Source organism: Apteryx mantelli, chromosome 5 (assembly GCF_036417845.1).
Source record: "Apteryx mantelli isolate bAptMan1 chromosome 5, bAptMan1.hap1, whole genome shotgun sequence".
NCBI classification, from domain to species: domain Eukaryota; kingdom Metazoa; phylum Chordata; class Aves; order Apterygiformes; family Apterygidae; genus Apteryx; species Apteryx mantelli.
The window spans coordinates 66898725-66913254 of NC_089982.1; the positions used below are offsets into that span (position 1 = coordinate 66898725).

The window sequence follows — 14530 nt, forward strand, 5'->3', positions numbered from 1 at the left end:
GGAATTGAGGTTCTGAAGTTTGAAAGTCACAGACAGGAAGAGTAAGCATTAATAAAAAAATTACATTATCAAACAGCACACATGGTATATTACCGTTCTGTTTACTATTTCTGCCTTTTGCTCCTCATCTTTTGCTACTTGACATCTGTTTCAGTTTTCTTCATAAAGATGCAGAACGTTGCAATAGGGGCATATTTAAGATCATCATGTATTTCTTTTACATATCATCTAAGTCCTTCCCATCCTGCTGTAAAGTTTTGATCTCAGAAACAGGAATGTATTTTCTAGTTCTCAACTGCATTTATTTCAAACATCAGATCAGTGCAGATTGCATGACCTAATTATGCTCAAATGCTTCTCTGCCGTAAAGGAAAGATGATCTTAAGATGACTTAAGTTTGTGAGAAAGACAATGCAATGAGAAAGGTCAAAGTCATAAAAATACATCAAAGTACAAGGAGTTTACTTTCTACATGTTCAATCTGATTTATTTTCCGTGTATCACCCAACATCTAGATGTGAATATTATAATTGAGTTAAAAATCTATTCTGAGGCTCATCTACTGCTTGCTGTAACTTCTGGCATGTTTCAGGAAAACAAACACAAAACAAAGCAAGAAATAATAGCTTTAGCATTACACTGAGGAAATTTTGGTTGTAGATAATTTTGACCTACACATAAAAAAAAAAAATTATGGACATACACAGATGGGAAGAAGAAAAAGTCACATTTTTGTTAGATCGGCAAGGGAGGGCAATGAACCTGCCCAAGTAATGTTTAGGAGACCTACTCTACCTTGACATCCTAGGGAGAGGGCCATTGTCATGTTTGCGACAACATGCAAAATACATTGAAAGGGGGGTTATGAGCTAAAACTACAGCTAGAATTTTTTTTTTTTTTAAAAGACTGAAGTAACAGATACATTTATTCAATTGACTAGCTTCTGGAAACACACCTGGACCACCAGAAAAAACACATCACACATCTAATCAACTTCTGAACTCTCAAACTCAAAAGACAGTGCCAGATCCCTTCATGCAGAACAGTTTTAATTGAAGCATTCGATAATTTCCTTATCAACAATTATAAGCTATTTCCAATTAAGGAATTATATAGAGATTAAAAATTAATATCAATGTTTATTAACTGAGCAATGCTTCGCAAAAAAACCCAACAAACTAAACCAAAACAAAAAACAAACACCTCAAGCTCTGCATTTCAATTAGGTATAATACAGTAAAGCCAATCACGCATTCAGTTTACTTTTCTCCCTCATGTACTCTTTTGTATTTATCTTACTGGCTAGAACACAATAAAAAAAATTCCAAGCCTTTTTCATACCCACTTTCATTTCAGCTTTGTTATAAGTCTAGCCCTTTGAATAACTACAACCTCTAGATGGCAATACAGACCTATAAGAAACAAATTTTAACCCATTGCCAAAGAGAAAAAAAGCCACAAGTTAAAATGCTCTTTTAAAATTAAAATACAGAGAAAAGCACTGGAAAACTACAAATTATGAACAAAGAAAGAAATTCTTGCAGCTTAGAGAATTTTAAGTTTGGTTAAAACTGTCAAACAAGGAAACTGTCTGGATGGTAACAATTGTGATGGGTTTTCTGAAGTGCCAGCCTCTTACTCAGTCTTCAGATATAGACAAGTATAGTCTGGTGGCTTTTTACTTCATATTTACAATCCCAGGAACTAATGTACAAGCGGTTAACTATAACTTTCCTATCCAATATAGTGCGAATAAGCAATGAGGATTCACAGACTTCTAATTTTCACAGAGGATTAAAGAATCTGATCAGTAAAACAATAACCGTTGGAAATAGTTTTTCTAATTAATAAATAATTTCCATATAAACAGGAATGTATATGTTTATGTGAGAGGCTGGCTTTCAGATAACTATGAAAAAAAAAAAAAGAAGAAAGACTCTTTCCCCCCCTGCAAAAAAAAAAGCTAAAGTAATTTCCAGTGTTACTGACTGAAAATACGGTAGGACAAGGTTTGGTGGAACAAATGAAAATACTCTTCCTTCAACCTTTGATTTACAGGGCCTACCTCTTTTTTCTTCAACCACAAAACTAAACTAAGACTGAGTGGGAGATAAAAATTTCTCTGAAGTATTAATCTGACCTGTAGAAAAAACAAAGTGATGGGTGTTGGAGGGACAAACAGCTCCCTCTGGTTCTTCTGAGCTTGGTCAGAATTTTCAGTACAAAAAGCAATGGTGGAAAATCATGTAGGGCATAATTTCCCCATCGGATTGATAACATATTCCCTTAATACCTCTTCTCAATGCCATGAGTAGACTGGCAAATCTTTGTTAAATGAGCAGTAAAACAACATGGAGGGGATGCATTTTTCTGCAAGATCTGTTGGGGATCAACTCTGTGAGTTCATTCACTCCTGGAAGTATAGCAACCAGGAATGTCTTCTTGAACAAAACCCATTCCACACCTGTTAGAGCTTCATTGACAAGATGCATGTTCAGTGCCTCCTATTTGTTGATGTAAAGCATAGTGACGGGTTGACTGGCCAAACTTGGATATTATTTTGGGATATCAGATCTCAGAAAACACTTCATGTATTTATTACTACTTATCTCCACAACATTTAGTTGTGGTTCTTCTGGACTCCCAGTTTCTCAGAGGAAGCTACTCTCTCTGTGATACTCCTCACATGCAGCTTCCAACTGGTGTAATTAAAATAGTGGGCAGCTTTAAATGAAGCTAACATTGGGACTGACATTAGCCAGGAAAGGGCAGAAGTTCTATCTCCAAATGTAAAGGGCATCCCCATAATGCCTTCTCCCACTGATCCTCTCAGATTCACAAAACAGTAACTCAGTACAATAAATGGAACCAAGCTGTTAATCTGTCTGTTCTGACAAGTCTTTCCATCAGACCGACTGGAAACTGAACACTTTTCCATGGCAAGAACATCAAGCTCAGGTTTGTCTAAAGATGCTCCCCTTCATTCCAAATGACTTCAGGGGAAGAGTAACAAAATTTACCACGAGTTCTAGTGATTCCAGCATCCTGACTGCAACAAAAGAAGGTGGAATAGGTTGAGTCTTCAGCATCATCTGGAGTATTGTTTCTAATCAGACAAAAAAACAAGGAGAGAACAATGCGTCCCCTCAGCCCCTTTAGTCAACTAAGGCCTATCAATACAGAGAAAATATGGTACTTCAGGTAGAGAAGGACTTGCCAGGGAGGAAGAGGTGGAATATAAAATAAACTAAGCTCATGTCACTGCTACCTAGTTCTGATACACTCAGTGTTCTTTTAAAACCACAGGCTTCTGCTCTCAAAGGTATGCTTTTTTAAACTGTCCAAGTCAGCCCTGCATTCATCTTACAGAAGTCTTTGCCTTGAGGAGGATTTAGAGGCATCTACCACCTTGTTTTCTTTATTTTCAGGGTGACATTAGCAGGTAAGTTGTTTTCCTTTGTACCTGTTGGTCAATTCGGAGTCAGTCAAGGCAGGAGATATGTTTGTCAATTACCCACACTGTTCTGAGCATGAACCCACTCAGCAGTCTTCTTTCCTTCTGAGGAGCTGAAGGAACTGACAACATCCACTAAAGAATATAATACAACAAGAGACAAATGAAAAATAATTAGGTGCTAGAGTGCGAAGGGTAAGGCAGGGGAGCCATGTGGCAAGCCTTGGAAAAGGCAATGCACTCAACAAGAATGTTAACAAGACAGCAGGCACACTCAGTGGGGCGAAGAGAAGTATTTGAGCAGAAACTACAGAAGCTCCTTCACTAACAGCTCTAAAACAAGATGCAGCTAGAACATCCAGTAGGGACAATGTTTAAACTCAGAATAGCTTATACCCCACAAGTGCCAATCTGGCTCACATTCTTTCACTAATCACATCCTGGGATCCAAAACACTTCAGCCCTTCAAACTGTTGAATGTTCATACTGTTCAAACTGTGTCCCTTCCACTAAGAACGCGAGATTCTGAAGAGACAAATCTCTGTGAATGGTAACTATGGAAAAAACACACAAGCACAAGCCTAACACCCATGCTCGTTAGGGCTAAACATCACCTGAGCCTCTAGTCTCCTGTCAGCTGAATGCCTTTGAAAGATGACAGCCATCCAACAGGAAACATTAGGCAAAAAGATTTAAACTCAAGTCCAAAACACAGTGTATTGTTTCTTACCTCCTGACTTCTTCTTCTTCTTCTTCTTCTGTTAAATTAAAGAGCACTGACTTTGAGAAAAGCAAGGCTAATAAGAAGGGCCCACTCAAAGAAGAAAGAAATCTCCCATCATTACTATACTGGTATTTAGGGTTTCAGAAAGACTATCAAACTAACACAGAAAGTCTCCCTCTACCTGGCAACAACCTGGAGCTCTATTTCTATGAAGCATATTTAAACCAGACCATAACACACAAGACCTGCACATTCTACAGTGAGTTTTTGACAGAGTATTTCACCACCTATTAAGCTTCATCAAAACACTAAAAGGTAGTTTTTGTACTTAACTTTCAATTTTGCTATGCAAAGTTTATTAATGATGAATATTTTCCATGACCTTACAACAAAGTTTAAAGAGTGGAATAGAAGGTGGACTTTTTTTTAGCTTCTAGATTTAACTGAAAGATACATCAAATTTAAGAAACAAGTCCTTTTGTCATTTGAATTTTCATTTATAAAGATAGTGTAATATAACTTATTCTTTATGTATCAAAAGTAAACTAGATTATATCCATGTTATACTGAAGCCCTATAAAAAAATATGAAGAGATATTCTTCCATAAAAATAAGTATGAAATAGACTGGTCTATAAAGCAGTAATGATGTATGCAAAACATTTCACTTCAGAAAAGCTATTAAATATAAAAAAAGGGTGAGAACTTAGCTGACCAATTGCGTAAGATAGCCTTAAACCTTTACTAACTTTGTTCAGTCCAGCAATGTGAAAGATCAAAGGCATGTTTTGGTATGAATAAAGCAGCAGTAATTTTTTTAAAAAACTGGATATACTTTATGAGGAGAAGCCGAGATAAGTTTCATGAAGCTACGCTGAGTTAGGCAAGTGAACTTCACCTCACAAACCCTACAGTGACAGAAGAATGCCTAATACTAGTTAGCAATCTTTCCATGCAGGGAGAAACCGCTTATAGAATATTACCAATACTTGAGAATTCAATAATGCATATGCTAAAGTGGTTTTAAAAGGATCAAGTAAAGTCTACATGTACATTCAAGGCAGTAAGAATTTATGGCAATGCTGACTATGAAGTGCACACAGGAGCTTTCAGAAACTGTTAACAAATAACAATTTAAAGCATTGATCTGTATTCTTCACAACACTTCTGTAAGTCTTCTCAACAGTAATAGAAATTTTAATAATCAAAACAACATAAGTTATTTTTGTATTTTCTTCCTTCTTTTGATGCAAACTATTCTCCAAAACAATGAGATACAGGGCAGATTTGTAAAATGTTCCTGTCCTCATGAACTGCTGTGGCCCTAGGAGAAAAAACTTACTGAAGTTACACTCAAGCTTTTTAGAAATTCACTTTCTTGTCTGCAGGCACACACCTCATTTTTTCAGAGGTAATATGCTTAATTCATCTGCAGTGAGCCTTAACTATGCTACTTTTGCAAGAAAACACAATCTGTGAAGATAACAATTGGAGGTTCCTGTAGAGTCATGATAAATCTTTTTGGCTGCGGAGCTTGCTGAAAAGGGTTAAAGGTGTTATTTATTGCTAGTAAGGCTTTGCATTGCAACTCCTTTGCATTACTTGTTGCAGTAAGCGACAGAGGGCTGTAGAGGTGTATTAATGCACACACAGTACACTACTTTGCTTTCGTGTCCTTCCTTCTTCCTCTTTCATTGATTTCACATTTGATTATCATCAAGAATTTCACAGAGATCTAAAAAGCACTCTTGAGTAAACAATTCAATGGAGCTGCAGAATGTGGACACTGCCCAAAAGAAAAGGCTTTAGACACTGGCTATCATGGAAGAAGACACATACTGAAAGACCAATATCCAGAGAGAGAATCCTGAAGAACAGTTAAAAATATAGTCTGCATCTCCATGATTCAGAAACATTAAAAAGTTATTTGATTGGTAGCATCAAACTAAGAATTTTGCAGGTTATTTCTGATGGATTCCCGTTTTCTAACTGTTTCAAGATAAAAATGCTAACATCTCCAATCTCTGAAAATTGTAGAAAGCATAATGATCCAGTAGGATATACATAAGAGTGAAGGACATTAAAATAATGATCAAACATTAATAGTAAATATTAATAATATTGATTTTTACAAGATGTTTGTCATAACTGTATTTATAAATAACTGACCTGTTGCTGTTTTTAAAGTTATCACAGATCTGATTCGGAAATCTATCTTTCTGAGGTTAGCAGTTTTCCTCTCACATCAATTTGAAGTGACTCTGGAAAAATGGTATCTCCTCTGTAAACAGCCACTATTAATCACCTTCTTTTCCTCCAGAATTGAAATGAAGGATTTAAAATTAAATGTTTTAAATATTTAATTTTACCATGAAAGATTGAATTATTAGGAAAGGTGAAAACACTTAAAGTTCCTCCCCTTTTTTCAATATTTGATTTTAAGATAGTCAATAAACTGAGGTCATCATCAAGCTAATTTGCAAAAAATGTGCTGTCTTTGCTCGATCATCATGATGAGTTCTTTTTACTTTTCAAGATGACACACAAAACTAAGAAGTTTAACTAGCAAAAAACTAGAGAAACAGCTGCAGTATGTACAATTCTACTACTACTATGGGATGTAAAGAAGGGCGACTAGCTTAAGTTCCCTATTCTTCCTTTAGGAAAGCAACAGTACAGGAAGAACCTACTTGGGCATCACAACATCCATAAGAGCTGTTTGAGTTCAGTGGAAGAAAAACTCCACCCATAGATAAAGAACCTGTTGGCAGAAGCAGGCATCACTATGTTGAATGCCACAGGTTTGTAACATTCATTATATAATTAAATGATTTACGAGGACACATTTCATTTTATGTATCTTCAGACTATAATATAGTTGGAGGAATTCTGCTCAGTATTACGCACCAGAATATACACTATATATTATTTCCCCCAGCTGGGATCGGTGGAGGGAAGACAGGAGAAGAAACTTACCTTTTTTCATTTCCATACGATTTCTGCGCAACTTTCGCATGGAGTATTAGCACTGTTTGATCACCTCGCTCCTTTAAGTAATTTCGCATTGCTTCCCTAAAAATTAAAAGACAAAGTAAACTTCGAAAGCTCTTTTTGTTTGGTTTATAATTATAATAATCCAGAGAGCTTTAGGAAAAATAAATATAACTGAAATTGGCAGGGGGGAAGGGCAACTGTCAGCAGACTAATAGGGTCAAAATAAGCTTGCATTATTTTCTAAGACAAGTGCACAGTGAAAAGAAGAAACTATCTTGTATTGAATTTGCAGTGGTCTTTTGCCATTTACCATTATTAGTACATTTTCCAGAAAAAAAAGATGATCGTTATGTAAAAATCATGCTGATGTTCATTTCAATGCCCATCCTCACACCATGTTCAAAGCCTGATTTTATAAAATACCATGCTAAAAATATTTGATTAGAACACACTTCATTAATTCAATGCCATCTCCTTAATCAATAATTCAGTCTCCCATAATAACGAAGACAAACGGTTCAGAATTTTTTCCTATGCTATTAACTGAATTAGTGTCATGTTTTTAGCAGTTTTCTTTTGATTGTGAAGATGCTGAAAAATGTTTAAATTTTTCAGAAGCCTATTGGTCTATTTTTCTGCACGTAATCAGGCAAAAGAATTTTAGATTTTCTAACATTCACCACTGTAATGACGGAAGACAGATAAAAGCTGTGATCACCTCAGACACACCAACAGCCATTCCTTGAGAGAAATAAGGGAATGATACATCCTATCATTCTTAGGTATAATAATCTAACTGTCCATTGAGCAGCTTGCCAAATTCAGCATGCGGGGGCTGAGCTGCCTTTGAGTGCTGGCAAGCACACCTGTAAGTCCCAGGCAGAGCTTTTGCAGGTTGAATGCCTATATTACACCAATGAGCTCGTCTTTAAAGTCATCAACCAGAGAAACAAATTATGAATTTAACAGGAAGTTATATGAAGTGTTGAAACTACAGAAGAGGAATTTTTGGTGAACTACACGCAGCTGTTGAATTCCCTTCAGAGAGACCTCGAACACCAAAATAAACTGATGCCTTGGCTTCCTAAAGAAATGTTTCCAGTGAGAAAAGATGCAAGATATAAGCAACACTTTGTTGACTCAAAATCCCCCAGATATATGTTCACAGAGCAAGTAGATGGGGGGGGAAAAAAAACACTTTGTTAACATTGCTTTGTAAATTCTTGCATTTGCCATGCCTGTGTAAGGGTGTGATCAGTGCGCTACGCATTCTATGGAAATAAGCAGGATATAACAGCAGAGAAAGAAGACCTGAATTGCTGTTTTAAATTTGGATTAACCCAATATATTTACACCTGGCTAATAACTGGTAACATGTATGTCTATACATGAAAGCACAGATGGTAAGAACTCTCTCAAAGTACATATACATACTTTCCTCAGAATCATTATTTAAGAATATATTTTAAATGACAAAAATCTAAGCACAATTCACTCTGAAATTATTATAGTGCATTTCATTATGACATGCATTAGCTGTTTTTAACTAGGTTTAAAAACTTTTTATATCCAAGCTCATAACTTGAAATACTCTATTAAGACCTGTTATACTAAATGCTTTTTCAGTTTGACTAACATTAAAAAAACAAAAACCAACCCCCCCCCCCAAAAAAAAAAAAAAAAACCAGCAACCTCTCCACCCATAATAATGCCAAGGTGCTATCTAATATATCACGAAGAAATTCTGCCCTTTCTCCCGGTCTGTTGCTACAGTGGACTCACACAGTTTGAGCTCTTAGGAGAACTGGGTATGTGTCCCCCCAGCCCCTCCCACTGATAAAGAAAACATAAAACTATTGCGATTCTTATATGGCATTTTTCATTATTAAATCTCAAAGGTTTTTTCAAAGGTAGTAATATTATAATTTACATTTTACTGCAAAAATAAGTGACACTATAAACAAAGTTGTGAATAGTTTTATTCTTTCAAGGACATTGTACAACAAAGAAAAAAAGAAAGTTTTAGTATTTTCTCAGGAAAACACATATGGGAAAGTTTTCCTGTTACACCGGAGCTTGCATGAGGATGAACACATTATTAGACACACAGGAGTGCCTTTAAAAATTCCGAGTAATTTTCCAATAATTTAACTACATGCCTTTAAAAGGATAGAGATATATTTTTGAGTGTTACATAAATGAATTAAAGATTTGCATGATAGTTTTTCATTTTTAGCATTGCCTCTTCAAAGGAAAAGTTAGGTTGCTTGTTTCCAGTCTCTCTCGCTTGGTATAGAAAACGTTTACAAGCTACTGCATTGAAGAATGACTAGCAGTTCCCAGGTGCCTACTCAGTACTCACAGGAAAAAGTACCTTACAAATCTAGTAGCTAAAACCTTGTACATGAAATGTAGACTCATTATACTTAGTAGTAAACTCTTGGCGTGAACAATTTTGTCTAAATAATCTTTAATTTTGTAGCTGCTGTCTTTAAATCGGAGAAGGTAAATTAGCAATTTTAGGGTGATACTAACAGCTGTTACTACTCAAAAAAGAAAACCGTCCCCGACTTAAAACTTAATTTCTTGAAATATCCCAGAAAATAAGCAAGTCAATAGGAAAGCGTTATGTTTGTTTAATTACTTATAAGTCAGTATGGATCAATTCCGCATTTAAATGCAAGTGTCGTACTTATCCAGAAATGCAGTGAGACAAATATCCCTGACATGAAACATAGGTGCTTTTTCCCTGGTGGTTTCCATAAAGTATCACAAATGCATTCAGAAGAGAAGTAGGCCAGAGCAACAACGGGCACCTGCGCCTTTATACACTGTTATCGCCACACAACTGTAAAAAAGATTGGAGACCTTGTGTGCTTCCAGCAAACAGAGGATTTAAATGCAATAGTTGCTTCTAATCGGCACACAGGCTGTGATATAGAACAATAAACATTTGCACTGACTTGTCACGACAATTTGCAAACGGCAATTACTTAAGAGCATCTATTACAAACCCTCTGCAGACGACACAGGACCAGTTCAGGCACAGTACTCCACACTCAACCTACACCCTTTTCAGAATGAACTGCCTTCATGGTACTATTTGACATTATCTCTGACTGTTCAGACTTCATCAAAATTTGATTAAGATAATTCTTTGACAGCACCATTTAATTTTGCTCTTAACTGCAGCACAATAGCACTAACAAAACAGTTGAAATTTGCCAGTAAAGACTGTTATTTTATATGACTTCACAAGTCACTTTTGCCGAAGAAAAGAAATTCGGCTCATCTCTGGGGATTTAAACCTAACCAGATAACCTAACTCTATTGAATAATACACAACAACTGATACATGAAATCAATACAATTTCTAAAAAGGCATTTGGAATTTCATATTAAAAACAAATAAGCCACTTACTCTTCAGCATTTACTTCTTGCTGACTGCTTACAAGAATCGCATTTTTGAAAAGCTTTGACATTTAAAATTCTAGGATTAGCAGCCCACAATTTGTTATCTATCTTTGAAATTCTTTTTGAGATGAAAAGGGTAAGTTTATAAAATTGATAAAAATGGAAATACTTTAATCTTACCTAGTGAGCCGCTTAGGTTGAGGTCGCTCTCCAAATTTCCTGGAAAAAAAAAGTGTTAATTTAAACAAAAACATTTAGTCATAGTTTTACAGCAAAATATAATCCCAATTCTACAATTTCTGAACATGTATTATAAATTGGTATATTTTCTTTGTAATTTCCTAGATAAAATACTATTAAAATACCAACCACCTCCTTGCAACAGCTTTTCCCACAATAGCAGAGGCATTTTTTATTCAAAACACCAGATAACTTTCTTTCCCAAGCATCTACAAAAACCAAGTGCTTCATTTATATAAGTTATTTTAATGCTAAACAAGTCTTCCATTTATTTCAAGCTTATAAACCAACAAAAAAATGCCCCCACCAGCTATTCTTTTTTTATTACACTTTCAGCTAGATTCGCATTTAGGTTCTCTCTGAATTGCTTTTGGAAAGTTCAGATATTACAGCTAAAACCAGTTATTATCAACATACAGAAATTAGCAGACTCTTCCCTGATTCTGAGTTGGCAAAACACAGCGAACGCTTCCCATTGGGACAATTTCTCAGAAATCGGTTTCTCCTCAGTGATTTCTTACGGAAAGGATGACAACATATTTCATACATGCTGGTTCAGACATAAGAAAACAGTATCTCCTATGAAACATAGCCAAGGATGATCTAAAAATATCTTGCTATACATTTAATGTTATTTACCCATAAAGTGTTTTCAGACAGCTGTATTTCCTCCAGTCCTTGAACATTGCCCTTGAGAGAATACCCTCTTTAAACTAAAACTTTTCATAAAAGTCTTAGCTTTCGTAAGACAATGAATTCACACAGCACAGAAACATTTTCACTAACAAAGACACCCCCCAAACAGATTAAACCAAAATGGTCAGGTAAAAGACCTGACAAAAGTCCGTACCCAGCAAATGCGTATCTGCTTCTCTGTTCAACCTGGTAAGGAAGTATAACCACAAACTAAAATGAGGACAAAAAAAGAAATGCACATCAGCTTTAAGACAAGCATCTAGCAGGCTTAGCTTAACACCTTTCTACCTAAAAATAAACTGAGGCACAAGAGACAGTACATCTGCTGACAGTGTTCATAAATACCTCTACGACTTGCCAAGCTCTTTGATAAGCTGGTATATTTTTCCCTTTATGCTTCCTGGACAATGAAATAAATTCTCCTCTAATATATCCCTACAACAGTGACGGAAGGTCCCTGGAAGAAGCAGCCCCCACAAAAAGGATAGTTAAAGGAAGTCACAAGAAATTCCCCTATTTATGCAGCAGATCTGTCCTGAACCCTATGGCAACTGGTTGCGGAATTATTTAATACATTCCAACTTCATCTCAGTACTTCTAGAAATGTAGAAAGTAAAAATACATAGTTAATGCAATTTGCATAGTTCGAATAGCACTCTCCTGATAAGACAAGAACATTCAGCAAGTTTTAAAGTTATTTTTAAAGACTTAAGAAAATTTTCTTCTTAAGTCCTATGGTCCAGTCTATGCAGAGGAATTAAATAGTTTTAATCTATATGAAGATAATGAAATTAAAATGTATTTTTGCTACCAGTCTTAAGTTCCTTTCGTGACTTCCTCTGTTGGTGTTAGTGTACTGCCTACTTGTTTGGCCTTTGTATTTTAGAAACCATTCAAAAGACTGTATTTTAAGTTTAAATGAAATTAAAATTCTTGCAGAAAGGTTTGTTTTTATATATTTTAAATTTCAAGGCCTACTGAACATGTATTTCATTTATATTTTTCTTTGTGGTATGCATATGCTGCATTGTTATAACGTAACTTAGGAACATAACTAAAAAAACTCAAACAATTGTGCAGTTTGGAAGTAATACCAGTTACATGCATAGGCAGCCACTACAAAGAGGAAGGTTGTAGCCCAGAACCTTTCTGCTTCCAGCACGTATGTCTTCAGAATCTGCCCAACTTCATTTCCCCAGCAGGTCATGTACCTTTGACTTTCCTTGAATAACAGTGTGAGTGGGCTCCGCCTGCAGTACTATCTCTTTAGTTATTGCTCTCCCCTGAAGACCAAGGATCATACCTGGCAAAGGATTCATCTGTCTGTGATTCACCTTGACTAGACAACAGATTATCTTTAATCAAGACTATGGACAAACAAAAGAAACTGAAGATTAGCTGCACAGTTTTACGCAGAACTACATTCTTTGTTTCAATCCCTCTGCACAATTTAATTCACAAAGACAAAAAAAAGAGGTAGTCATATTTGGAGCAAAGGAGGTATTACACATCCACTACACTTACTTGCAGTGTGGCCTACAGACCCAATCCAAGATGAGGACACTAGTATGCCAGAAGCTGCATAACACAAAGTCCCAGACGAAACCTTACGTTCTACTCAAGTATAACTCCGAGTTCAGCAGATTTATTCCCTTGCAGGTACACTTATTACTGCCTAAAAAGAGCTCTAAAAACAAGGTATCCATATAAAACAGTTGCAATTATTTAATGGAATGAATTAAATCTTTTTCTTTAGTTAAATCCTGAATATCCAGTTCAGAAAAAAAGTACTCACACCTCCATTCTTCAGATGCAGAACTAAAGCACTGCGTCATCCTCGGGATGCACAAGGTCTCGTTGCAGGTTCAGAAATTGAATCCTAACCATCTGACGCTCAATGTAGTACCCTTATAAACCACATGACAGCTTTCCCTAGTCTCCTCCATTCAAAATAACATCAACAATTTCACTGTAATCGATTTATGAACATGCATAATTGTTACTCTTAGCTACAGGAACTTTCTGAAGAGATGATGCCACAACTGGATTTGATAGATCTTATATTATTCTTTAAATAAACATGTAGGGTGAAGTAGAAGAGAAGGAAGTTACCTGCTCATATTAACTTAAAGCCTGATTTTTGATCATGTCTATTTAAATTCAACTTCTTTTTCCTCAACAATCTCAACTGTACTGATGACTGGTGGTTGCGTATCATATTCTTCAGTATCAATAAACAGCACATTCCCCTACTACCTCAAAATCTTTACAAGGATCCCATAAATGGTCTTCAGAAGCAAGACCTCTAAGTTTTGACTTACAAGGCACTTAATTTAAGAGAAATTTTGGCAGTGATAACAATATTTTAGGAAAAGTTAATGCGACTTTTCTAAAGGAATGTCATGTATCATAAAGAATTACTTAAATAAGTGACCAACACTTACATGGATAAGGTTGACTGGCAAAGCATTTTTAGGCATTCAGGAGAAAAAAATCTCACTTGTTCAAAGACAGCAACAGTCAAAGAAGTTAGAATTCAAGAATTAAGAATGGAATAGAAAAGACAGCAAATAAACATTACTATGTCACAGCATTATTCCATCACACATCCACAGTTCTAAATGCTCCCTGAAGTTCATGGAAAACCATAATGAAGGAGGTTATCTCAGAATAAGAAAGGATACCAAGAAAGTAAATAAAGATGATCAATAGTTTTCATATGCAATAGGCTAAGACCCCTTAGCCTTTCACAAGTGAGAGAGTGTGAGAGAGAAGTGACAAATGGATGTAAAGGCCTATAAGAATCATTAATGGTATGCAGAAGGCGAAAAGCAGGTGGCTAGTCACTAGTTCTCAGAAACACAAGAATTACAAAATAAACCTGATATCTGAAAGTTTCATTCTAAAACAAAAAGAGACTTCTCACCCTAAAACAAACAAACAAACAAAAAAACCAATACAAGTGGTGGAGCATATTGCTAAAGGATATTACTAAGGTAAAAAAATG

The 14530-nt window shown here is 35.7% G+C and overlaps 1 protein-coding gene across 5 annotated transcripts in view; it reads right to left on the minus strand.

Annotated features, from left to right (window-relative positions):
• Nucleotides 1-14530, minus strand: part of RBPJ (recombination signal binding protein for immunoglobulin kappa J region) — a 63509-nt gene that overhangs the window by 17945 nt on the left and 31034 nt on the right. For 2 of the 5 annotated variants that reach the window (XM_067298158.1, XM_067298159.1), the window contains exons 2-3: nucleotides 10768-10806; nucleotides 7155-7250 (exon numbers count right to left, since the gene is read on the minus strand). In XM_067298158.1, the coding sequence (XP_067154259.1) occupies nucleotides 7155-7250; nucleotides 10768-10806 (135 nt within the window). Of the gene's footprint in view, nucleotides 1-93; nucleotides 348-3021; nucleotides 3044-3464; nucleotides 3591-7154; nucleotides 7251-10767; nucleotides 10807-14530 lie in introns of those variants that run through there. The other 3 variants (XM_013960026.2, XM_013960028.2, XM_013960027.2) reach the window with 3 other exon arrangements.